Raw genomic sequence first — 26,016 nt, 5'->3', positions numbered from 1 at the left:
ATTCTCGGGAAACCTCTGGACACAGTATAATGTTTAACACTTATGTTCAGACAAGTTGAAAATGTTTCCTGATGGGACTTTGTTTGCCTCTAGGCCAAATCCGAGTCTGGTTCAGGACTGCTGCAGGTATGGAGGTGAGTGACAGCTGAGACTGCCTAGTACCCTAACGAGCTGTTTTGTGATTTGCTCAGTTTGTGTTCCCAGTCTCCATGCAGAGGCCTAGTTGTTCAGGTTAAAAATAGTTTAACTTATTTACTTTCTTTGTAATAATAACGGAAGAAAAATAACTGCAGCAAGAGTAACCAAAATTATGCTGGACTCTAATAGGTCTAAATGCATTTAAAATAATTCCAAACACTACAAAGTCAAACCCTTCCCTCCCCCTGTTTAAACACTGGGAGAGGGATTAGATAGCGTAACACCACCCATGGTGTGTTGACCTTTAGATTATGTTCCATACTGATAGCGAGTGGCTTGTGTTATGAATGAAGCCATATGGTGTGCAGGGAATATATTTACATTAAAGGAGCTGTATGAATTCAGGCAACTGATTGAGAGCAGGTTGTCTGTGAATTGATTTGTTGAACATATTAACCGGGAAGAAGGGGAAGGAATCTCAGTGAGTTAATCGTTTGCAGAGCTAACTTCTGGATCTTTCTGTTCTCCACAGTTTTCAGCTAGCACAAATAAAGACTGAACTGTCAACAATCGGGGCAACCCTGGCACTCGCAGCCATCCCACTGCAGGTCTTTAAAAGGTATAAATTAGAGCGCTCAGCACATACAGTTAATGCAGTCTGTCTTCACAAGCCCCATGCATTCTCTCTCCCTCCAAGTTCCCTTGCAACAACTGTGCTACACTCCCAACAGATGTAATTGCAGTTTAATTTCCTATCTCCACCATTTAGGGGTGGGATAGGATGGAAATCTGTTGGTGTGGGTGATCAATTGATATTTCCGCTTTTTGTATTTTCTGACCCTCCCACTCATTCCCAATCTCCACCTGGTTTACTGACCTTTTGATGCAGATTCCAGGGACATGGCTGATGAGGAGCTGAGTATTGTCAGTTGTCCACCCTCTACAAACAACTGTACCGCAGGCCTTGAATTTTCACAGAACACCAGTGATGAATGCAACATGGTGCAAGTTTACTTTGCTGTAAGGGGCAACCACAAAGGTGCCTCTAGATCCCAGAGCCCTTCATACTTGGCCTAGCCATAAGCTCCTGTAACTGTGCATGTCGTCTACGGAGCCACACTGAACAACTAGCAATAAGCTAAAGGTCAAAAGCAAAATACTGCAGGATGCTGGAAATCTGAAATACAAACAAAATGCTGGAAATACTCCCCAAGTCACACAACCAGAAACAGGTTCATGCTTTCGGGTTGATAATCTTTTGTCAGAGTTGGGAAATATTAGCGATTATAATTGGTTTTAAACAAATAAAGGAGGGGAGGGGAAGTCTAATATGTGGAATGCTGGAGTGGTTAATTTACAAAAGTAATGGTGGTGTAGGGAAAAAGAGATAGTAATGTGATGAATAAAAAAGAGAAGATGGGACTGGGGAAGTGTAAATAGTAAAGCAGAATAATACAGTGCAGAAGAGGCCCTTCAGCCTCAAGTGCACCAACGCATGAAAAGCACCTCACCCTGCCTAATTCCATTTGCCAGCACTTGGCCCATAGCCTTGAATGTTATTGCTGCCAAGTACTTATCCAGGTACTTCTTAAAGGATGTGAGGCAACCCGACTCTGCCACCTTCCCAGGCAATGCAGTCCAGACTGTCACCACCCTTTGGGACAAATGTTGCGATCTGAACAAATGATGGCCAAGGTTATGAAAGACCTCACTGTTGTCCAGAAAGCTGCAAAGTGCTGAGTTGAAAGATTGGGTACTGTTTCTCAAGCTTCCATTAAGTTTTGTTAAAGAACTGAAGGAGGTCAAGGTGAAAGCAGGAGTGGAGCAGAGAATTAAAATGACCGGCGACTGTAAGCTTAGGGTCTTCTTTGCAAACTGAACAATGGTGTTCCAATCCATATTTGGTCTTTCCAATGTATAGGAAATCCCATTTCAAATTGAATGAAACACAAATAAATTGTTTTACCTGGAAGGAGTATTTTGGGTCTCGGACAGTGGGAATATAGTAGGTCAAAGGGCAGGTGTTGCATCTCCTGTGCTTTCATGGGAAGACATGATGTGGAGATGCCGGCGTTGGACTGGGGTGAGCACAGTAAGAAGTCTTACAACGCCAGGTTAAAGTCCAACAGGTTTGTTTCAAACACTAGCTTTCGGAGCACTGCATTATTCACCTGAGGAAGGAGCTGTGCACTGAAAGCTAGTGATTCAAAACAAACCTGTTGGACTTTAACCCGGTGTTGTAAGACTTCTTACTGTGTTCATGGGAAGATGAGGAGGCCTGGAAAGTGAACAAACTGTCCGAGGGAATGGCCTCTATGCTGAAAGGGATGGGGAAGATGTGTTTGGTGGTGGCAACTGAAGAACAGCGGTATTGTAGACGTGGGAAATGGCAAGACTGGTTTTGATTCCCTTGCCCCATAAGGTCTCTGCAATCCGCAGTGCCCTTGCCACTTTTTCCTCCCGAGTCTGAGAAATTTTGACTTGGCCTAATGATTTGTTGATGGTTCTGCTTAATGTACATTTGCAGCAACTCCTCCCAGCGTTCGGTCTTGTGGCTCTTCACTGTGATGCTCTGCTCCTACTCCATTTTCTTCTCCTGGAGAGCAAACCTAGATCTCAGCAAACCCCTCTATGTTGGAGTGGTGAGTGTCCCACAAATTAATTGTGCTGATTTGACAATGTGATTATGAGTGTTTTTGTTTTAATTCTTTCACAGGATGTAGACATCACTGGCTAGGCCAGCATTTATTGCCCATCCCTAATGTCCCTTGACAAGGTGATGGTGAGCTGCCTTCTTGAACTTCTGTAGTTTGTCTGGTGTGTGTATAGTGTGCAGGTTTAATGTGTGATGAGTTCATCAAATCCTTTTTTTTAATAAATATTTTATTGAGGTTTTTTTGGTTTTACAACAACCACAAAATAAACAATATACGGAAGTCAATAAACATAGCGCAAAAAGCCTGCTTCCTCCCTTACAGGTCCCACCTTTATTAACGGCCTACTCTAAACTAAACTAACCCCCCCCCCCCTCCTCCTCCTGCTGACGATTAATTTTCTGCAAAGAATGACAAACTAATCATGGCATTCGTATGGGGGGGTAAAAATGCTAGGATCCCAAAGAAGGTCCTACAAAAAACAAAATCCAGGGGGGAGCTAGCCCTCCCAAACCTACAATTCTACCACTGGGCGGCAACAGCCGAGCGAGTAAGAGGATGGATCCAGGAGCCAGAGGCCGAGTGGGTGCGTGTGGAGGAGGCCTCCTGCATGGGGACCTCCCTCCGGGCCCTCGCCACGGCAGCACTTCCATCCCCACCCAAAAAACACTCCAGCAGCCCAGTGGTGACAGCCACCCTCTAATCCTGGAACCAACTGCGGCAGCAATTTGGCCTGACCAAAATGTCGGACAAGGCTCCCATCTGCAACAACCATAGGTTCACACCAGCACTGACTGACGCCACCTTCAAACGGTGGAGGCAGGACGGAGGGACACCGACAGTCAGGGACCTATACACGGACGCAGGATCGCAACACTGGACGAACTGACAGAGAAATTTCGGCTAGCCAGGGGGAACGAGCTACGGTATCTGCAGCTCAAAAACTTCTTACGAAAGGAGACAAGGACGTACTCACAACCGCCACGACAGACACTACTAGAAGACCTACTGGACGCAAGTATCCTAGATAAAGGGAACTGTAGCGACATGTATGACCGACTGGTAGAAAGGGCCGACACCTTACTGGACGCAACAAGAAAGAAATGGGAGGATGACCTGGGGATTGAGATAGGGTGGGGACTCTGGAGCGAAGCACTGCATAGGGTCAACTCCACCGCCACGTGCGCAAGGCTCAGCCTGACGCAACTAAAAGTGGTACATAGAGCCCACTTAACAAGAAACCGTATGAGTAGGTTCTTCCCGGAGGTGGAGGACAGATGTGAACGGTGCCAAAGAGGCCCGGCCAACCACGCCCACATGTTCTGGACTTGCCCCAGACTTGTGGAGTACTGGACAGCCTTCTTCGAGGCTATGTCCAAAGGCCATGCCCGATAGTGGCGGTCTTCGGGGTTTCAGACCAGCCAGATCTATTCCTGGGGAGGAGGGCGGACGCCCTTGCCTTTGCCTCCCTGATCGCCCGCCGTAGAATCCTGTTTGGCTGGCGGTCAGCAGCACCACCCAGAGCTGCAGGGTGGCTGTCCGACCTCTCGGTATCTCTCCAAATGGAGAAAATCATATTCGCCATCCGAGAGTCAGACGACGGCTTCCACAGAACGTGGGAGCCATTCATGCAATTGTTCCGGGACCTGTTTGTGGCCAACGAACAAGAGGAAGAATAGCCAGGTGGCCAAGAATCAGGGGAAAATGGACGGGAATCGGGGGAAGGTAGCTGGGGGGGGGGGGGGGGGGGGGGGGGGAAGGACTACGGGTTCGTTATGCGGGTTTGTTCTCATGGCTTTATGCTTATTTCTTTTTCTTGTTAATTTATTGTTTTTGTATTGGAGGGGAGGGGTTACTGTTTTTCTCTGTTGTGATCAAATTTGTTGTTGAAAACTTGAATAAAAATTGTTTCAAAAAAAATTTTTCTGCAAAGAAGTCGACAAACCGCTGCCACCTCCGGGCGAACCCTAATAGTGACCCCTGAGATTTGGGCATGTCCAAAACATGTGGACATGGTTCGCTGGCCCCCCCGCACACCTTGCACACCTACCTTCTATACCAAAGAACCTGCTTATCCAGGCCACTGTCATGTGAGCCCGGTAAACGACCTTGAACTGTATCAGGCTGAGCCTGGCACATGTTATGGACGCGTTGACTACTCAACGCCTCCGCCCAGAGACCATCTTCGATCTCTCCTCCTAACTCCCCTTCCCACTTGCGCTTCAGCTCCTCAGTCTGCGTCTCCTCTGACCCCATGAGCTCCTTATAGATGTCGGAGACCTTCCCTTCTCCCACCCACACTCTGGAAACTACCATATCCTGAATCTCCCTTGGTGGTACAAGCGGGAAGATTGAGACCTGTCTACGTAGGAATTCCCGCACCTGGTGGAGTACTGTGCCAGCGGGAACAGCAGAGGTGCCGTTAGCAACGCCCCCAAACTGGTGCCCTTACATGAGGCCGCCTCCATACGCTTATCAAATCCTTTTGATTGACACGTTTTAAGTCACAGACTTAACTTTCAGTTTGATTCTACTGAAATGGATATATATATACTTTCCAATCCAATGAGCAGATATCTCCAGTAAATTGCTGGGTTACAAGGTTGTATTGTTGCCCATTAGCTTAGCCCTCTGAACAGATGCAACATGGAACCGATAAACAATCCAGTGAACTGGAGAGTGTGACAGACATGCTTGTGGGAAGAGGTCTGCCAATCCAAGAGATGTGGGTTCCAGCCCAGACTGAGGGATGTGAGTCTCTGTGACTGCCATGTGGGTTTCTCTGTGCGGCAGTGATAGATGCTGAAATTGCCTTTAGGTGATTGGAAATATTTGCACAGATGAGGGAGGCCATCATCTCTCCACAGAACCCAATGGTCCGTTCCCGTTACTACGTCCAACTGCTTCCCAAATGAGCAGAGTCTTGTTTGCATTCCCCTACTCGGGTTGGAAGTATTTTTCTTGTGTGAAGAAGAATTTCCTGACATTGCTGGTTTGGACTGGGTTCCCCTGCCTTGAACTCACAGTTGAAGTACTGTAGTAACTCAGGATTAACCGCACCACGCTGGATGTATGTTCTCTCTCTCTCTCTCTCTCTCTCTCTCTCTCTCTCTCTCTCTCTCTCTCTCTCTCTCTCTCTTCCCCCCCCCCCCCCCCACCATAACTCAGTCCCTCTTGATATAGTCTAGAAAGCTAATTAGTGAAGGATTGAACTAGAGTCAATCTTTACTTAAATTGTACACTGCTGCCTCACAGCGCCGAGGTCCCAGGTTCGATCCCTGCTCTGGGTCACTATCTGTGTGGAGTTTGCACTTTCTCCCCGTGTTTGCGTGGATTTTGCCCCCACAACCCAAAGATGTGCAGGGTAGATGGATTGGCCATGCTAAATTGCCCCTTAATTGGAAAAAATGAATTGGGTACTCTAAATTTTAATCTTAAATTTTTTTTAAAAACAGAAAATGCTGGAAAGACGCAGCATCTGTGAACTAACATTTCGCGTTCATCAGATTATTCTTCAATCTTTACTTAGTCTTACATTTATTTCAAGTGAAATATTGCAAGCCTACAAGTTCAAACTTCATAACATTGCCATTTCAATAAGTGTCTCTTTATATGTCCTCAAGTGAAACCCCAAGTAATGCCCTCCACCTGCATATAATTAAATGCAGTTAATAAAAAATTAACAGCACTAACACTAAGAATCAGTCTCTTGATGCTTCGCTATCAGTCCCAGGACTCTGATGTTTACTTTAGTGGCAGCCAGATATGAATATATTATTCAGTGGTGCCTGTCTCAGGAAATATAGGGACTCCTACAGGTAGACATACAGCACAGCATTCAGTGATCCCTTAAAGTGTTGCAAAATGCTGTACTCCGAACACAGTAGGCACTGTACTGATGAGTAAATCTAAGCCACAGTTTTTGGGACTGAGTTGAGGGCATGGCATCTAACCACTGCAGCTCTGAGTTGAGAATGCAGTTCAAAGGTCTGAGCTGAGAACAGTGCTAAGTTATGTTCTCTGCCCTGTGGAATTATCTTGAAGGACTGGGTTATAAAAAGCAGCATTATGGCTCCATGCACTGGAGGAAAGGGAGGAGGATATTTGGAATATCCAATAAAATCTGGAATGTTCTGTGGCTCCCTGCCATTGTGTCAATAACCTCTAATAGTGCTCTGGATTATTATCACTCTCTGCGTTTAACTTTGTGGAAGAAATGTCAACACTGGTCACCTACTGTGCTGTAACCATTCTATTCATAAATTATAAGCTCACCTCACGGCACTGAGGACCCGGGTTCGATCCCGGCCCCAGGTCACTGTCCATGTGGAGTTTGCACATTCTCCCCATATGTGCATGGTTCTCACCCCCACAACCCAAAGATGTGCAGGATAGGTGGATTGGCCATGCTAAATTGCCCCTTAATTGGAAAGATAAAAGAATTGGGTACCTTTTTTTTTCAAAAGAAAAGTTATAAACTCATAAGATATAGGAGCAGAATTAGACCATTTGGCCTGTCGAGTCTGCTCCGCTATTTGATCGTCGCTGATCTCGTCGTGATGTTAATTATAAAATTCTTATGCATCCTCATCGTGTGCCAGGCTTAGCCTCATCCAGTTCAAGGTGGTCCACAAGGCTCTTATGACTGTGGCCTGGATGAGTAAGTTTTTTGAGGAGGTGGAGAACAGGTGTGGGCGGTGCGGGGGAAGTCCGGCGAATCATGTACATATGTTTTGGGCTTATCCGAAGCTGAGGGAATTTTGGCAGGGATTCTCAGAAGTCATGTCAGAAGTCCTGGAAGGGAGGGTGACTCCGAGTTCACAGGTGGCAATATTTGGAGTGTCGGAAGATCCGGGAGCTCAGGGAAGAAGAGAGGCCGATGTTTTGGCCATTGCCTCCCTGGTGGCCCTGACGGATTTTGCTGGGGTGGAAGGGCTCTGAGCCTCCAAAGTCGGGGTGAGAGTCAGTGACATGCCAGGGTTTCTTAGGGTAGAGAAGATTAAGTTCACCTTAAGGGGGTACACTCTGAGATGGCAGCCGTTCATCAACTTCTTTATGGGAAACTGACCGTCAGCAGGAGATTTGAGGGGGTGGGGGGGTGGAGGGGAGGCATGGGTGTGAAGAATAAGGGCAGGGAATCTAATATGTGGGTAGTTAGGAGTTAGGGCGGGGAAAGTTGGGTATGTTATTGTGGGGTTTTTGCATGTGCTGGTCTGCTCTGTTGTTTAGAATGTTAAAATTATAAATGCCTCAATAAAATATTTTCTAAAAAAAATAACATTCTTAGTGTCACAAGTAGGCTCACATTAACACTGCACTGTGAAAATCCCCTAGTCGCCACACTCCGGCACCTGTTCGGGTACACTGAGGGAGAATTCAGAATGTCCAATTCACCGAACAACTTCACCATCCTGCCCATTCTCCATGACCCCTCAACCCATTGCCAATTTAAAAATCTGTCTAACTCCTTAAATTTACTCACTGTCCCAGCATCCACCAGACTCTGGGGTAGCAAATTCCACAGATTCCAAACCCTTTGAGAGAAGTAGTATCTCCTCAACTCTGTTTTATGTTGGACTTCCGATGGCGGCATGTCGGTGGAAGTCACATGTTGGGTTGCTCCTGCTCGAGGCTTGGTTTTTTGGAAGTTAATGCCCAGTCCCAGGGGCAGTTTTTGGGTGAACTGGTGCAGGAAGACATAAAGAAGGAGGGGGATGTCGAAGAACCAAAAAAAAAGCCATCGGGAAGATGGGGGCGAGCGAAGGTTTGCTGTTGAGCGAACAGGCCAGCCCGGTTGCAGGAAATATGGCGGAGGCCAGATCAATGGGTGGTGCTGCGCCCTTCACAGTAGAGAAGATGACCGAGGTGAGGGCTGGAGAGCTTGAAAAGCAGTTTGCCAAGCACATGGAGGTGATGCGGAAATAAATTATGGCAGCGATGAAGGAGCTGGTGGAGGAGGCTATTGCCCCCGTGAATGCAGCGGTGTTGAAGACATCGGCTGAGGTATGGGAGCTAGGAGAGAAGTTGAAGTGGGTGGAGGAGGCTCTGTCGCAGCATAGTGACCAGTTCACCTCGATGGATGAGGAGCTGCAGAGGGTGGTGGAGGCCAACAAAGGACTGAGCTAAGGTGGAGGACCTGGAAAACAGGTCGAGGCAGCAGAATTGAAGAATTGTAGGCTTCCCCAAGGGGGTGGAGGGCCCGAGGCCGACTGAGTACTTTGCAAAGATGTTGGTGGGGGAGGGGGAAGAACCCTCCCGGTATGAACTGGATCAGGCACGTCGGTCACTCAGGCCTAAGCTGAAGACAAATGAGGTCAAGGGCGGTGATAATCTGCTTTCACAAGAATCACGTTAAGGGGAAGGTTCTGAGTTCGGCGGAAAATAGGCATGAGGTGCAGTGGGAAGGAGTTAGTATACCTATGTACCAGGACTTAACGGTGGAGCTAGCGAGAAGGCTGGCCGTTGGTCAGGTGAAGGCAGCACTCTACAGCAATGGTGTGGCTCGGCGTGGTTTACCCGGCGAAGCTGAGGATGACCTACACACAAGCTTGAAGGACTTCTACTTTGAGACGGTGGAGGTGACAGAGTCATTTATGAAGGCTGAAGGACTGGGGTTAAAATGAGAAAGGGGAAGGGATTTGGTGGGGAAGAGTTATGTGCCCTGTAGTATGGGGGCACAGGGGTAAGTGGGTAGCAAATTTTGGGCGATGGTGGTTTGCTGGGGTGTGTTTGTTTGCACTGGGTTTGTTTGTTTTTTGTTTTTTAGGGACTGGGCATGGAAGAGGGGATTGGGAGGAGGGGGGCCTGGGCAGGGGCCACCAAACTAGCAGGCATAGGTTGGCTAGTCAACGGGAGTGTGGTGGGTGGAGGGCCTGCGGTCATTGGTTGGCTGAACAGGTGTAAAAGATGGGGAGGGGATCAATACTGGGAGAGGTGTTTTCAAGAGGAAGTCGATGGGGGGTTTCAATGGCAACAAAGGGACGGGCGGGTCATGCCCTATGCGCAGGACCTGGAGCTATAGCGATGGCGGATATGAGGAGGGGGAGGGGGGTGGAAGACCCCCCCAGTCAGAATGGTAACGTGAGGGGATTTGGGGGAACTTAAAAGAGCTTAAAGGCTGATGTGGCGATGCTGCAGAAGACTCACCTGAGGGTGAAGGATCAGGTGAGGCTCAGGAAGGGCTGGGTGAGCCAGGTGTTCCACTCTGGGTTCAGAGGTAGGGCTCGGGGGATAGCAGTATTGTGGAGCAAGAGGGTGAGGTTTCAGATGGAGAAGGTGGTAGCAGACCAGGGAGGTAGCTATGTGATTGTGATGGGGGCATTAGAGGGGAGGTTGGTGGCACTGGCGAATGTATATGGCCCCAACTGGGATGATGCAGGGTTTGCGAAGAGGGTGCTGGGTGGCATCCCGGACTTGGACACGCATGAGTTAATAGTAAGGGGGGACTGGAATATGGTGTAAGAGCCGAGGATGGATAGGTCACAGCCGCACTCACTGGCCCAGTCGGGGGGTGCAAAAGCACTGACTGGGCTCATGAGAGAGATGAGAGGAGTGGACCTGTGTAGGTTTCTGGATCTGAGGGAGCTGGATTTGTTTTTCTTCCCGCTACATAAAGTGTATGCGAGAATAAACTTTTTGTAGTAGGGAAGGCGCTATTGGCTGGAGTCAAGGGATCGGAGTACTCTGTGATAGCGACCTTGGATCATGCGCCACATTGGGTGGATGTCGTCTTGGAGAAGTTGTAACAGTTGGAGCGGGAGATGAGGGAGTTTCTGGATGGGTTAGGAGGAAGGCTGGGCTGGAGGGGGCCGGTGGGGGAACAGGAGGTAAAGGAGGCAGTCGGAAGGATGCAGTCATAGAGGGTGGCAGGGTCGTATGGTGTCCCAGTGGAGTATTATAAGATGTTTAAGGACGTTGGTGCCGCTGATGGTGGGAATGTTTCAGGAGGCGATAGGTAGGGGGTATTACCACAAACATTGGGACAGGCTTTGATTTCCCTGCTGTTAAAAAAGGACAAGGACCCGACGGTGTGGGTTGTACAGGCCCATATCCTTCTTAAACGTGGATGTCGAGATATTGGCGAAGGTGCTGGCAGCAAGGTTGGGGGGTGCCTCCCGAAGGTGATAGGAGAGGATCGTGAAGGGAAGGCAGCTGTTCTCGAATGTTAGAAGATTGCTAAATGTGATCGATACATCGACTGATGGGAAGGAGATGGAAGTGGTGGTGGCGCTATATTCAGAGAAGAAATTTGACCGGATAGACTGGGGGTACTTGATAGTGGTCGTGGAGATATTTGGGATTGGGCCGAGGTTCACGCCACGGGTACGGTTGCTCTACAGGGAACATATGGCACGCACTAACAACGTGAGTTTGAGGTACTTTGCTCTGCACCGGGTACTAGGCAGGGGTGTCCTATGTCTCTCTCTTCTTTCCCCCCCCCCCTCTGCTGTTTGCATTGGCCATCACTCTAAGGTGTTCGGGGTTGTGGAAGGGGATAGTGAGAGGGATGGATGGAACATAGAGTATCCTTGTATGCGGACGATTTACGGCTGTATATCAGAGCCGAGTATGTTAGTGTAATGCTCTTGTCGGATGGCCTTATTTATATTACAAGAACACTTGTAGCTAAAGCTATAAACAATTTGTTAACATTAACTGTGGGTCAAATATATTCAAACAACAGATAAATAATAATATGAATATGCACAAATAAACTCCCTGCCAGCTCCCTCATCAATCTGAGGTCACCTGACTCTAACATTCACTAATATACTAATAAGACTCCTACTGGTCAGTCGGTGACTTACAACACAACCATGATATCACTGCTGTCAATGGGGAATATAATGTGGCTACTCTAAAGATTTGGGTCATTCTCGGCGTATAAATTAAACCAAGAGAGCGGTGAGCATTTTTTGGTGTCCCAGCCGGGAGTGGGGGTCGCTGCCATTTCGTAGGGGAATCATCGGTTCGAGCTGGGGAGGCTGGATGCGAAGTTTCGGAGATGGGAGGAGAGATGGGAGTAAAGATCTGTTCCTGGGGGAACAATTTGCAAGGCTGGAGGAGTTGAGGGAGAAGTGCAGGTTGGTGCAGGAGAAAGGGTTCAGGTATCTGCAAGTCCGAGACTTTGTGGGCAAGGAGTTTCTGACCTTGACCTTCCCAATAGCACCCCCCCTCGCCTCGCTGATTGCTCGTAGGTGGGTCCTCCTGGGGTGGATGTCAGCTTCTCTGCTCTTGGCATGGTGGGGGGGGACCTGCTGGAATTCTTGACCCTGGAGAAAGTGAAATTTGAACTAGGGGGGGGGGGGGGGGGGGCGAAGGAGGGGTTCTACAATTCATGGGGTTTGTTTATCATGCACTTTCAGGAACTTGTTGCTATTGAACACTAAGGCGGTGGGGGGGGGGGGGGGGGGGGGGGGGGGGGTTGGTTTGTTGTTTTCTGTTTTTAACTTAATTTTAAATTTGCGAGTCGATGTTTCGGGCCTATATTGGTGGGGTTGTTTTTGCTGTTGTTTCTTTGTTTTTCTTTTATTTGTATGATGAAAATGTGGTGAATAAAAAATTTTTTAAACTCCATTTTAAATTTGTTACCTCTTATCCCAAGAGTACGACCACTTGTTCTAGAATGCCCCACAAGAGAAAGCATCAGCTCCACGTCTACTTTATCCATACCTTTCTCAATTCGATCTCCCCTCATTCTTCTAAACTCTAGAGAGTATGGGCCAAAACTTTTAAATCTCTGTTTATACGACAAACCCTATATTTCTGGAATCAACCTAGTGAGCCTCCTCTGAACTGCCTCCAATGCCATTATATCTTTCCTCAAATACGGGGACAAAAACTGTGCACAATACTCCAGGTGTGGTCTCACCAATGCCTTGTATAGTTGCAACAACACTTCCTTACCTTTATACTCTATTCCTTTAGCTATAAATTGCAGCATTCCATTCGCTTTCTTTATTATCTGCTGCACCTTTATTCTGTGCTGTAACCATTCTGATCCTTTTTGTGCTGCTGGACATAGCTCTTTAACGCCAACACAACCTCCAGACTCAGATATGTGCAATTTGTTTCATTAACAACAATGGCAACTTGCATTTATTTAATTATTTTTTTCAAATTAAGGGGCAATTTAGCGTGGCCAATCCACCTACCCTGCACATCTTTGGGTTGTGGGGATGAGATTCGCACAGACACTGGGAGAATGTGCAAACTCCACACGGACAATAACCTGGGGCCGGGATCATACTGTTGCACGTTATACTGTGGTTGTAAAACGCGTTTATTGGAGTGTATTAACACGCCTCCGAGTTCGACGTGTGCTTAACACTACTAGGCTCTGTTCTATGTAATTATTTAGCTCTGGAGTCGCCAGTTGCCGTATAGACAACGTCACAAGTATTCCAAGGTCAAGTTCAAAGTAATAAAGACGATACACCGATTAGTAAAAGTTCAAACGATCAATATTTATTATACAGTTATAATAAATACTCATGCACACACTAAGAGACTAAGCTATAACTAAACTTAAGTGAACAGAATACTTATCTAACAGGAACAGGCAAGGTCAGAGAACGAGGCCTTCATCCTGGTCTTGTACTGCAGCCTTCAGCAAGCGTTCTGGTACTTGGGAGTCTAGTGGGCTTGGATCGCGTAGCGAGCGTTGAACTTACGGTTTCGGCGGCTGGTGCTCAACGGCTGGAGTCAGGATGCAAGATGTCAGTCAGAGCCGGAGCACGAGTTTAACAGACCGGGCTCTGTGGGGAATTTGCTTTTATACCCCTCTCTAATGTCCTTGCCCCCTTCTAGGCGGGCTCTACCTTTCGGTACCGATTGGAACGTTTCCAAACGGCTACCTTCGAAATCCTCCAATGCGGGGCTTCCCTCGATGTTGGGGGGGTGGTTTCGATATTCGTTACTCTGGTGCCATCCTGTCTGCTCCACCAATTAAGTGCTACATTGAGATGGAAATGTTGCCATTGTGTGTGTGCCTGGATCTGGGCCGCCTCATCAGAATGTTAAGCGCTTTGCCATTAACACCTTTGGCTTGGAGATCTGCACCTGGCCAGAAAACTGGTTTGCTGCTTGCAAAATGCTAATTAGTTGAGAGCAGGCTGTCTGTTCTCACTAAACAGGCTTTCCCTGCTGTCTTCCATTTTAGTTTGGCTCAGTGTCCATTTTGCGTGGCCAGCATGGCTACATTCCCTCCTTGTGATCCTCACAATCATACTATTGTGAAGGATCACCTATGTACTTTGCCTTCCTTGTGTTCTGACCTCTTGCCAGTTCCTGTTCTACTCTGTTCTTAAACTATGGGAAGAAGAGAAAAAAATTTTAACTAACATTTCTACTTGGCCCTATGTCAAAGGGACATGCATTACTACAACTGGGAACCTCTACCTATCACTATTAACCTTAACCTTAACTTAACATTTCATCACTCTAAAATCTTAACCATTCACACCACAACATCACACTTCCCAACTCGGCAGTCGAGTATGGAACAATATAATACATGGCTGAATTTTTATTTACAGAGTGTTGTAATCAGGGAGGGGTTGAGGGGTTTGGTGGAATCCGAAGATGGGGGATTGAACTCTATAGATGGGTGAGGTGTTGGAACGAGAGGCTCTCCTCTTCCATTTCCTCAACCTGAGGGTCTGCACTAGTATGATGAGGATCGCGATCACCAACAGTGATTCGATTATATAGGACATGGAGTACCACGTCATGAATTTAGTACACCAGGTCTGAACCTCGCTGATCAGAGCTGAGCACTGGGGGTTTGCTGTAATTGAAACATTTACGGTGGGGGTTGTGGGGGAAACGTGTCTTGTTTCCACACATATACATATGACATTAAACAGTAATAAGTGGGCTTCCATCATCTTTTGTTCTTCTTTCTCTTCCTTCTTCCTCCGGTATTGACAATCCTGGCTTCGACCTCTGTCTCGTCCTTTGAAACCTTTGGGATCAAGCACAGTATCTGTCAATACACAGTTTAAGACCTTTACTTGTTAGTGCATCTGTCTTTCAAACCCAATTGACCCTTTTAAAATGACTGGCTAAGTCACACCTGTGACTCCCCTCATTTTTTTTTTCAAAAAGCGAATTTAAAGACCAGCATACACCTAACAATCCTTCCTTCTGCGAGCCGTCTCGCAGGCTTTGCTGATTTACCATCCGAATGTTCCCGGATGTAAATAGCATGTGGGATGGCGGCCGAAGGGCTACCTAACGTAAAATGAAAACAAACTTTGAAACAAACATCCGAATGAGTTGCGTATGGGCCGCTACGGGTACGAGTTGGATGGAATCCCCGGGTAGGGCGTGCTGTGCCATACCCGAGCTTGGCTGACCAAGGGTTGGTTCTCAGACAGGGCGGGTCCTCAGTGCCGTTTGTCCACTGCCTGAGTAACCTGGAAAGAAACGGGTACGAATGTGTTGACCATGACTTGCAGCCTCTATTTCGCCGAATAGAGGGGCACCTAAAAAACCAAGGGAGCCAAGATGCTCCAACTGAGGACATCACTGAAGTTCTCAGAGATATCTGCGGACAAGCTATTTGGCGTGTGGCCTTACAACTTTGGAAAGGATCTCCAATCAAACCGAAGTTCTCAAAAGTTTCGGCAGACAAACTAACGTGTATGTGAGGTGGTCACAAACTTTTCAGCTGAAAAGACGATGTCCATCCTCCAGCTGAACAATGTACAATCCTGAGACAAACAAACATAAAACGAAGACAAACATACGTGCAGGTTCCATCAGAAAGGACATCGTTTCCCTCAAACGATTCCTATTTTACATCATCTGGACACCTCACTTTGATTCTGCCTCTGTGAACAGGGTCACAAAGGGGTTGCCGTGTCGGGAGTCAGACATTGCGTCGTCCTGCTCTCCCGGATCCCACACCCTTGTGTGGATCAGGCATGAAACTTTGGAATTGTGTGACCGGGGGTCACTCTCGTCATTGCGGACAAGTCTGTAGGAATTGTCCCTGTGCCATTGCGTAGTGTCGAGTGTGTTGTTGGGGTAGTCGGGGTCGGGTGGTGGTTCTGGATATTTGAGGTAGGTGACTTCCATGGGGTCACTGGAGTCGGGGTCGTAGTTGGTGCAGTGTGGGCTGTATGGCTGTGTGCTGTCGCTGTCTTCAGAGTCAGTGTCAGTCCTGCTGTCTCTGCTGTGGCAGCTTGTGGGCGTGTCGGGGGCGTGGTCTGTAGTGGTCTGTGGGCGGAGTCGTGGGCGAGTCCGTGGATGAACTGGTCTGTGAGGGGGATGGTGGAAAAGTGTCTCTGGTGGGCGGGGTGAAGTGTTCTGCTGCATCCAGCAGGACATGGTGAGCATGGTTGGCCTGTGTTCCATATGCCTTTAACTGGTTTATATGGAACCACGCGGTCTTCCCATTAGGATACTTTATCCTGTAAACGGAGGGGCTAATTTTGTCCGAAATTGAGTAGGGACCGGAATATTTTGGAGCCAAAAAACTGCTGGGGTTATAAACAGATAACATTACCTGTTGCCCAACCTGGAATTCTGTGGTGTGGACGGTCTTATTGAAACAGGCAGTACGTTGCTGTCGGCGTTTCCCTAGCTGGACTGCGGCTGCGATCTGTGCAGACCTCACAGTCTCAACTAGATCTTTAACTGCCTTTTCATGTGTGAGGGCCGTCACTTCGGGGCTTGTCATGTCCAGTCCTAAAAGGAATTGTGTACCTTTCATAGGGCGTCCGGTCATGAGTGTATGTGGTGTGTATCCTGTCGATGTGGAGACAGTGTTCCTTATGAACATAAGTGCAAAGGGGAGCACTGAATCCCATGTGGAATTATTCTCTTGAACCATTTTCCTAAGGGTAGTTTTTAGGGTCCGATTCATGCGCTCCACAATCCCGCTGGACTGTGGATGATACGCAATATGGAAGTTCTGTTTGATTCCGAATATTGTCAGGACGTTCCTCATGACCCGTCCTGTAAAGTGAGATCCCTGGTCCGAATCGATACTTCGGGGTAAACCCCATCTCGTGAAGATGTGGTGGGTCAGGATCTTTGCAGCTGTCTTAGCTGTGTTTGTTCGTGAGGGAAATGCCTCTACCCATTTGGTAAAGGTATCTATCACCACCAGAACGTATTTATAGCCATTCCGACAAGGGGGCAATGGACCTATAAAATCGATCTGGAGGTTTGTCCAAGGGCCGTTAACTGGGCGGGTATGCCGAAGTTGTGCTTTCCTAGAATACCGCTCCGGGTTATTCTGAGCACAAATCAGGCAATTCTCAATGTAATGTGTGACATCAGTCCTGAGATTAGGCCACCAACAGAGTTGCCTGAGGTGCCTCGTTGTTGCATCAATTCCCTGATGCCCGTGTCCGTCATGGAACAAGGCAATCATCTGATTCCTGTCCTGCTTCGGGACCACATAAAGTTGGTCCTTAATGATCACACCCTCATGTGTGGTCAGTGTGTGTTTAAAGTGCTCGTACAAAGTTTCCCTTGAAAACCTCCCTGAGGTCTCCGTCCTGTTTCTGTGCTGCCACGAGATCTTTAACCTCTGTTTGTGAGACTTGTACTGCGCTCACAGGGGCGCTAGCTGGTGCGCTAGCTGGGGGGGTCCATAAGTGTCCTCTCCTGGAACCTGCCTTAGCCAATGCGTCGGCTTTTACATTCCCAGGGGGTGATGACCTATGGTGGCTGCGAACTTTTATTATGCCGAAGGTCCTGTCCTTCGCTTTCTCTAGGATATGCTGGAGTAAGGGGGCTGATGGAAGGGGTTTTCCGTCTGCGGAGACAAAACCTCGTGTCCTCCACAGGGGCAGAAAATCTGTTAGGCTATTGCATACATATAAGCTGTCTGAATATATGTCTGCTGGGCTGGGGAAAGAATCGGGGTGGTCCACTATGTACGCTATGGCTGCTAGCTCTGCTGCCTGCGCGCCTAAGTGACCAGGTAACTTCAGAGCTATCTCTTCGAGAGCGCGCCCCTGCGCGTCCTCTACATAGATGCCGCATCCTGTGATACGCTCACCATTTAAAACTGTGAAGGAACCGTCTACATAAATCCTCAAGGGTCCACACGTGTCTGTGGGCTGGGGGCTTTGTTTCGGGTTCCCTATCTTCCTGGGGGTGTTTTTGCTAAAAAGGGTCCTGTGTTATGCAGGGGAGCTACAATTTCACAGTCATGGGGCTGTCCGGGGTATTGGAGGTTGTCTGCTAAGCATGTGTGTGTGCGTGTCCGTTTTACTGTAATGTCCCGTCCTTGTAAAAGTAGGGTCCACCTAGCTGCCCTAATCTGGCTAACTGAACCGTCCTTCAGTCGACCGTCTAGTAGTAGCTGTGTGGGTGTGTGTTCGGTTAGAATGGTGATGGGGTTTAGTCCGGTTATGTATGAAAAATACTGTACTGCCCAGAAGACAGCAAGGAGGTGCCTCTCACAGGCTGAAAATCCTTGTTCTACTGGGTCTAGCAGTCGGGAGGCATAAGCCACTGGTCTTAGCTGCTCGTGCCGTTCCTGAAGCAACACGGCCGAGAGGGTTAGATCTGTGCTAGCTACCTCGATTGCGTACGGGGAAAGTTGGTCGGGGACTAGCAGCGCGGGTGCTGCACTAAGGGCTCGTTTCAACTCTTCCACAGCGCCGGTATGCTGCGGAAGCCATTCCCAGGGGGCTCCTTTCTTAAGGAGGTCTGAAAGTGGGGCGGCTTTTGTCGCGAATCCGTCTATGTGGTTCCGACAATAGCCAACCAGTCCTAAAAACGACCGGAGGGCTGAAACATTCTGGGGAAGGGGCAATTTGACAATCGAATCAATTCTTTTGAATTCGATCTCGCGTTTGCCGTGCGTGATGACTGTTCCCAAATACATCACTTTACTTTCCAATATTTGGGCCTTTTTCGGGTTAACTTTACAGCCAATTTCAGTCAAGAGTTCCAGGAGTTCGGCCAGAAGCGAAATGTGCTCTGCCTTTGTGTCTGTCTGCAGTAGTAGGTCGTCTACATACTGTACCAGACATTCGGGTCGGGAAAATTTCTCTAATCCACTTGCCAGCTGTCGGTGGAAATGGAGGGTGAATTGTGGAATCCTTGTGGGAGGCATGTCCACGTGTACTGCTGAGCTTTAAAAGTGAATGCGAATTTGTATTGGCACGCTTTTGCCAATGGTATGGACCAGAATCCGTTACTGATATCCAATACCGTGAAGTACTTGGCGTTGAGACCCTGCTTGAGCATGGTCTCGGGACTAGTAGCTACCGTTGGGGCTACTGCGGGGGTTACTTTGTTGAGTTCCCGATAATCGATGGTCAGACGCCATGATCCATCGGGCTTCCTCACTGGCCAAATAGGGGCATTGTTGGTGGAGGCTACCGTTCTCAGTACACCTTGGTCCAACAAGCTACCTATAACCTTTTCTATTTCCACCTCTGCTTCAAGGGGAAATCTATATTGCTTTTGCCGTCGGGGGTCCTGTCCGGTAACATGAACTTGTCCAGTCATTCTGCCACAGTCATGACGGTGACTTGCAAATGCTGTCCTGTGTTTGTTTAGTAGGGCCTTAATTTGTCGGTCGGTGTGGAGTGTAGTCAGGTCGAATGAGTACTCTCCCACTGCGCTAATCCGATTAGCGTAGTCTCCTACTGTGAGGGTGGCTGGTGCTCTGTCTGATCTCGCCATTCGCCAGACACACTGGTTCACTGGGTCGAACGACAAGCTGTGAGCGTTCATAAAATCTATCCCCAGGATGTGCTCTGCTGTCCGGGGAAGATTTACTAGAACTACGGGGTGTCTTGTGGAAATGTTCCCTAGCTGGATCGCTACGGGTGCTGTGATATGTCCCTGCTGCGAGTGTCCGGTGAACCCGCTAAGTGTGATGGTGGAGGTGGTCGGCCACGTGTCTGAGTGTGCCGTGGTCGTGGAGTTAATGGTGGTGCGGGATCCTCCTGTGTCCCACAGTAACTCTATGGGCTTCCCTTTGACTTTTGCTGTGACTACGGGCCTCCCTGATGAGTCCCATAGTGTGTCACAGACCCAAGTGGGGGAGCCCGAACACCGTCAGTTCGTCTCGTCCACATTGGTGGGTCCTGACTGTACTGCTACATTGTGGATGGGTTTTGCCTTACTGCGGTTCAGAGTGCCTGTCTGCTGGCCTCTCTGAGATCGCTGGGGTGCATTACACTCTTTTGCCCAATGCCCTAACTGTCCACAGTTATAGCATTCCTGTCCTTTCTGTTGAGGGCTGCTCTTGCCTTCATTTACCCATGCGGGCTTCTGGTGCTCTCTGACTGCTTGGATATCTGCAGCAGCCTGAGCTCTTCTGGGATCTCACTTTTCCTTTTCCCTGAAGCGATTGCTCCCAAGCGCGGGACAATCTTTTCAGGACCCATTTTTCGTTATGGGCCTCTTCTGAGGGGTCATAGCTATTGCAAGCGCTCTGTCCTGCTTCTGTTGCGTGTGAGATAATTGTGCGCGTCCACTTAACCATGTTTTCGCGGGTTAAATGCGCTCTATCTAGCTGTCCGAAAACTGCGCTGAAATGAATCCACAGCCTTCCTGCGAATGCTGTGGGGTGTTCGGATCTCTTCTGCCTGCACTTATTCAATCCTTCTACGGGGTCACCTCTATTGTACCCGATGGCATCTAAAATGGCGGTGTGCATCTCCACTAGGCTGCCTCCTGCCACGTTCTGTGGGTCGGGGAGGGCTGCTACTACGCTCTGGTCTAAGCTCAGCACGGTGAGCTTAACCTGCTCTCTCTCATCCAGGCCGTACATGGTAGCCTGCTGTTTTACTTTAGCGAAAAACTGGTGGGGGTCTGCGGTGGGGAGGAACGGAGTGAACTTTTCACAAGCGTCCCTTAGCTGGGTTACTGTTAAAGGGGTGGTGTAAGTTATGTCTGGGGCGCCTTCGGATTCGGCTTTTCTCTGCGTGGTTACGGGATTCATGGGTGCGGTTATGGTCTGAGCTGTGGGGGGTTGGGGTGCCTGTCATTTCTGCTGAGCTGCGGGCGCACATGTTCCCTGAACATAACGCTGCGCTGTCTCGCTTAATTCCTGCCAATCTGGGGCATTTTCCCCATCTAACTGTGCTCCAAAGGTGCTTTGGAAGCCATTCTGCACCGAAAGCAGAGATTGCAATTCCGCAATCTGTTTCCTGCATTTCGCGTGGTCAACTGTGCTTTGTCTTTGTTCGGTCGTTGCAGCATGGAGTGCTCTCAAAGCTGCTTTGAGATCAGAACATTGCCTCTGCAATGCCTCCACCTGCTTTTCCGATTCCTGTCTTATCAGAACGGCACGTTGCACGTCCTGATAGGCTTTCTCATACTGGGTCTGGGAACTGTTCAGATGAGCTAGACAAGACTGGTGAGCCCTCTTGGCATCATCCACCTCTCTATCCTTCTCTGCCAACTTCCCTTTTAATTCCAGGTTTCTTTCTCGACGTCCCTGACATCGACCTTACTCATCCTATCCTCTCTTCTAATCTGTCCGGAGCGTCCTGATGACCTCCTCTGCGCCTCGCAACTGTGCCAAACAGGACACAATCGCCATCGGCTTGCGTGCTTTGCCTAGATTCCTTTTGTGTATTTGAGAGAGGTTCTCCCACCAAGTATGACCTATACTCCCGGGACCTGTCTCCTCATTTGCACAAAACTCTTTCCAAAGGGGCCATCCCTTTCCCTGCAAATATTTGCGGAGTTCCAGCTCCCACGTGGGACACTGGCCTACTCTGCTACTGCTGCTGGTCGCTGCGACCACAAACTTTGCTGGATCCATCAGACGTTCCATTGCCTGCATGGCCATTTCCTCTGACTCTCTTTGTATAATTTGGAACAGGGGGTTGCTGGGGTGGTGTTTCGAGAAAAGGGTACGGCTTACGCTATTTTCCGATCACAAAACTACCGAAAGTTTGTCGCAACAAAAAGCTTTCAGTTTTACCTTACAGCCCTGTTAGTACGCATGCACTAAACACACTTCCGAATTTCGCTTATTATTTTGAACACCTTGAATACTTGTGATCTCTTTCTTTCTCTGCAATTTGGAGTTCTAATTCAAATTTCAGGGTCCTGGACACTGTGGTGTTTCCACTTACAACAGGGTCCCGGCGGATGTCGCCACTAAATGTTGCACGTTATACTGTGGTTGTAAAACGCGTTTATTGGAGTGTATTAACACGCCTCCGAGTTCGACGTGTGCTTAACACTACTAGGCTCTGTTCTATGTAATTATTTAGCTCTGGAGTCGCCAGTTGCCGTATAGACAACGTCACAAGTATTCCAAGGTCAAGTTCAAAGTAATAAAGACGATACCCGATTAGTAAAGTTCAAACGATCAATATTATATACAGTTATAATAAATACTCATGCACACACTAAGAGACTAAGCTATAACTAAACTTAAGTGAACAGAATACTTATCTAACAGGAACAGGCAAGGTCAGAGAACGAGGCCTTCGTCCTGGTCTTGTACTGCAGCCTTCAGCAAGCGTTCTGGTACTTGGGAGTCTAGTGGGCTTGGATCGCGTAGCGAGCGTTGAACTACGGTTTCGGCGGCTGGTGCTCAACGGCTGGAGTCAGGATGCAAGATGTCAGTCAGAGCCGGAGCACGAGTTTAACAGACCGGGCTCTGTGGGGAATTTGCTTTTATACCCCTCTCTAATGTCCTTGCCCCCTTCTAGGCGGGCTCTACCTTTCGGTACCGATTGGAACGTTTCCAAACGGCTACCTTCGAAATCCTCCAATGCGGGGCTTCCCTCGATGTTGGGGGGGGTGGTTTCGATATTCGTTACTCTGGTGCCATCCTGTCTGCTCCACCAATTAAGTGCTACATTGAGATGGAAATGTTGCCATTGTGTGTGTGCCTGGATCTGGGCCGCCTCATCAGAATGTTAAGCGCTTTGCCATTAACACCTTTGGCTTGGAGATCTGCACCTGGCCAGAAAACTGGTTTGCTGCTTGCAAAATGCTAATTAGTTGAGAGCAGGCTGTCTGTTCTCACTAAACAGGCTTTCCCTGCTGTCTTCCATTTTAGTTTGGCTCAGTGTCCATTTTGCGTGGCCAGCATGGCTACAATACCCGGGTCCTCGGCGCCATGATGCAGCAACCACTGTGCTGCCCGCAACTTGCATTTATATAGTACCCTTCAATGAAGAAAAATGTCCGGAGAAAAGGTTGGTGCTCAGCCAAAGATGATGTTTGGTGGGATGATTAAGAGCTTATCATAGAGAAGCAGTTCTGGAGCATGGGGCCTAGATAAAACATGTCCACCAGTGGGTGGGTTAGAGGGAGGGCAGGGCTGGATATAAGGGGCAGGATTCTCCCCTACCCGGCGGGGCGGGGGGGTCCCGGCGTATTGGAGTGGCGTCAATCACTCCGGCGTCGGGCCTCCCCAAAGGTGCAGAATTCTCCGCACCTTTAGGGGCCAAGCCCTCACATTGAGGGGCTAGGCCCACGCCGGAGTGGTTTCTGCTCTGCCGGCTGGCGTGAACGGCCTTTGGCGCCACGCCAGCCAGGGCCGAAAGGACTTCGCCAGCCGGCGCAAGTCCGCGCATGCGCCGGAGCGTCAGCGGCTGCTGATGTCATCCCGGTGAAGACCATGGCGAAGGCGGAAGAAAAAGAGTGCCCCCACGGCACAGGCCCGCCTGCCAATTGGTGGGCCCCGATCGCGGGCCAGGCCACCGTGGAGGCACCCCCCCCCGGGGTCAGATCGCCCCGCGCCTCCCAGGACCCCATGCTCGCCTGCGCCGCCAATCCCGCCAGTACCAGAGGTGGTTCAATCCACGCCGGCGGGAGAGGAATGTCAGCGGCGGGACTTCAGCCCATCGCGGGCCAGAGAATCGCCACGGGGGGCCCGCCGATTCTCGGATGGCGGAGAATTCGGTACACGGCGGGGGCGGGATTGACACTAGCCCCGGGCGATTCACCAACCCGGTGGGGGGTCGGAGAATCCCGCCCAAGGTCAGAATTAGACAGAGAGAGGTCAGGATGGGTCTGGAGAAGATGAGAGGAAGAGGTAGGAACCATTATCATAGTCACTTGGGAAGCCTGTTTGAGGACTGGTTCAGTGCCATGATTGGGGTAGAAACCCGATTGGAACAATTCATATGTTGGTTTGCATGAAAGTAGAGCATGAATTTGAGAGCCGACAATAGAACATAGAAGAACATAGAACAGTACAGCACAGAACAGGCCCTTCGGCCCTCAATGTTGTGCCGAGCCATGATCACCCTACTCAAACCCACGTATCCACCCTATACCCGTAACCCAACAACCCCCCCCCTTAACCTTACATTTATTAGGACACTATGGGCAATTTAGCATGGCCAATCCACCTAACCCGCACATCTTTGGACTGTTAAAAGAATTTGGAGAGTAAAGGGAAGTTGAAGTTAGGGTTGTAATTTAACAGAACCTATCACTCCTCACTCTCTTAGAAACTTCTGTGTCTTGGCAACATTCCCCTCCACCCCTAGATTCATCACAACGGTGTCCCTGAGCTCAACTTCTCTGAATATTTACAAATAATCTCTTGCTTTCATCTGGCTCCTGCACCAAATTAAACCTGATTTCAGCATTGCACAAAGTGTCGATTGGTAACAAAGATTGAGACATAATTAACTTTTGTTTATATTAATTTTATTTCTGCAGGTTGAAAGGTTCTGGCTGCAGAGTAACTTGGTAGTTTGTGTTCTGGCAGGCTGCGGTCTAGCTTCGGTCTGCTCTATATTACAGAGGACAATGGGTAATAATGCACTGTGGGATTGGGCAGAGTGGCTCTTTGCCATCATCCTCATTGCCTTCCAAATCCATCGCAACTACAGGTAAGGAATAATTTTCAGATCATCTTAATATCATACCAGTATCAGCTTGGCTCTATTGTAGCATTCTCACCTCTAGGTCAGAGGTTGTGGGTACATGTCAACTCCAGGAACCAGAGTACAAAATGCTGTTAAGTGCTGCACTGTTGGGGGTGCCATCTTTCAGTCGAGATATTAAACTGAGGCTCCATCTGCCCTTTCACACTCTCTCAGAACAAAATGCCAGAGCCACCATCTGAAGAAATTCTTCTGGTTGCTGGTCCAACATTTATCCCTCAACCTAAGCCAACAGAAGGGGCAGCAAGTTGGCGCAGTGGTTAACACTACTGCCTCAAGGCGCTGAGGTCCCAGTTTTGATCCCAGCTCTGGGTCCCTGTCCGTGTGGAGTTTGCACATTCTCCCCGTGTTTGCATGGGTTTCACCCCCACAGCCCTAAGATGTTCAGGGTAGGTGGATTGGCCACGCTAAATTGCCCCTTAATTGGAAAAAATGAATTGGGTTTATTAAAAATTTATTTTAAAAAACTAAAGCCATCAGAGTTGATTATGTGGCCATTATCTTATTATTGTTTTTCGTATCAGGCTATGAAACAAGTGACTACACATCTTAATTGGGTTTGAACCATTGGAGCATCTGAAAGACTCAAAAAGTGCAATATGAATGCAAGTTCTTGCTTCATTAATGATTTATTGAAGAACTAGAAGAGCCAAAGCTCATAGTAAAACACTGAATGGAGATAGGTGAAAGAGAAGATGGACAAATCAAGGTGCAGTTATGAGGTGCTGGTTTACTTTCAGCCTGTAGATTGTTGGAGAAGGGACAGGCTGAATGTGATGGGGAGGTCCACCCAAAGAAAGAATTAGTTAGGAGATGTTGTGAAAAGCCTGGAGAGAGTTACAGAGATGGAAGGATAGTAGGTTATGTCTTACTTTTTAAAAAAATATAGATTTGTTTCCAATTTAGCATGGCCAATTCACCTACCCTGCACATCTTTGGGTTGTGGGGGTGAGACCAACGCAGACACGGGGAGAATATGTAAACTCCACATGGTCAGTGACCCAGGGCTGGGATCAAACCCGGGTCATCATAGAATTATCATAGAATCTACAGTGCAGAAGGAGGCCATTCGGCCCATCAAGTCTGCGCCGGCCCTTAGAAAGAGCACCATACCCAAGCACATACCTCCACCCAATCCCCATACCTCCACCCAATCCCCATACCTCCACCCAATCCCCATACCTCCACCCAATCCCCGTACCTCCACCCAATCCCCGTACCTCCACCCAATCCCCGTACCTCCACCCAATCCCCGTACCTCCACCCAATCCCCACACCTCCACCCTATCCCACACCTCCACCCTATCCCCGTACCTCCACCCTATCCCCGTAACCCCACCTACCCTTTTTTGGGCACTTTAGCATAGCCAATC

At 48.7% G+C, this 26,016-nt stretch overlaps 1 protein-coding gene across 3 annotated transcripts in view; it reads left to right on the top strand.

Annotated features, from left to right (window-relative positions):
* tmem260 (transmembrane protein 260) overlaps positions 1 to 26,016 on the top strand; it is a 60,669-nt gene that overhangs the window by 14,686 nt on the left and 19,967 nt on the right. For all 3 annotated transcript variants that reach the window (XM_038777380.1, XM_038777378.1, XM_038777381.1), the window contains 4 exons: positions 94 to 134; positions 671 to 757; positions 2,666 to 2,780; positions 24,417 to 24,589. In XM_038777380.1, the coding sequence (XP_038633308.1) occupies positions 94 to 134; positions 671 to 757; positions 2,666 to 2,780; positions 24,417 to 24,589 (416 nt within the window). The remainder of the gene's footprint in view (positions 1 to 93; positions 135 to 670; positions 758 to 2,665; positions 2,781 to 24,416; positions 24,590 to 26,016) is intronic.

The sequence above is a fragment of the Scyliorhinus canicula genome, chromosome 18 (assembly GCF_902713615.1).
Source record: "Scyliorhinus canicula chromosome 18, sScyCan1.1, whole genome shotgun sequence".
NCBI lineage: Eukaryota > Metazoa > Chordata > Chondrichthyes > Carcharhiniformes > Scyliorhinidae > Scyliorhinus > Scyliorhinus canicula.
The sequence above is the reverse complement of the archived record's forward strand: the minus strand, read 5'-3'. Positions and strand labels throughout refer to the sequence as shown.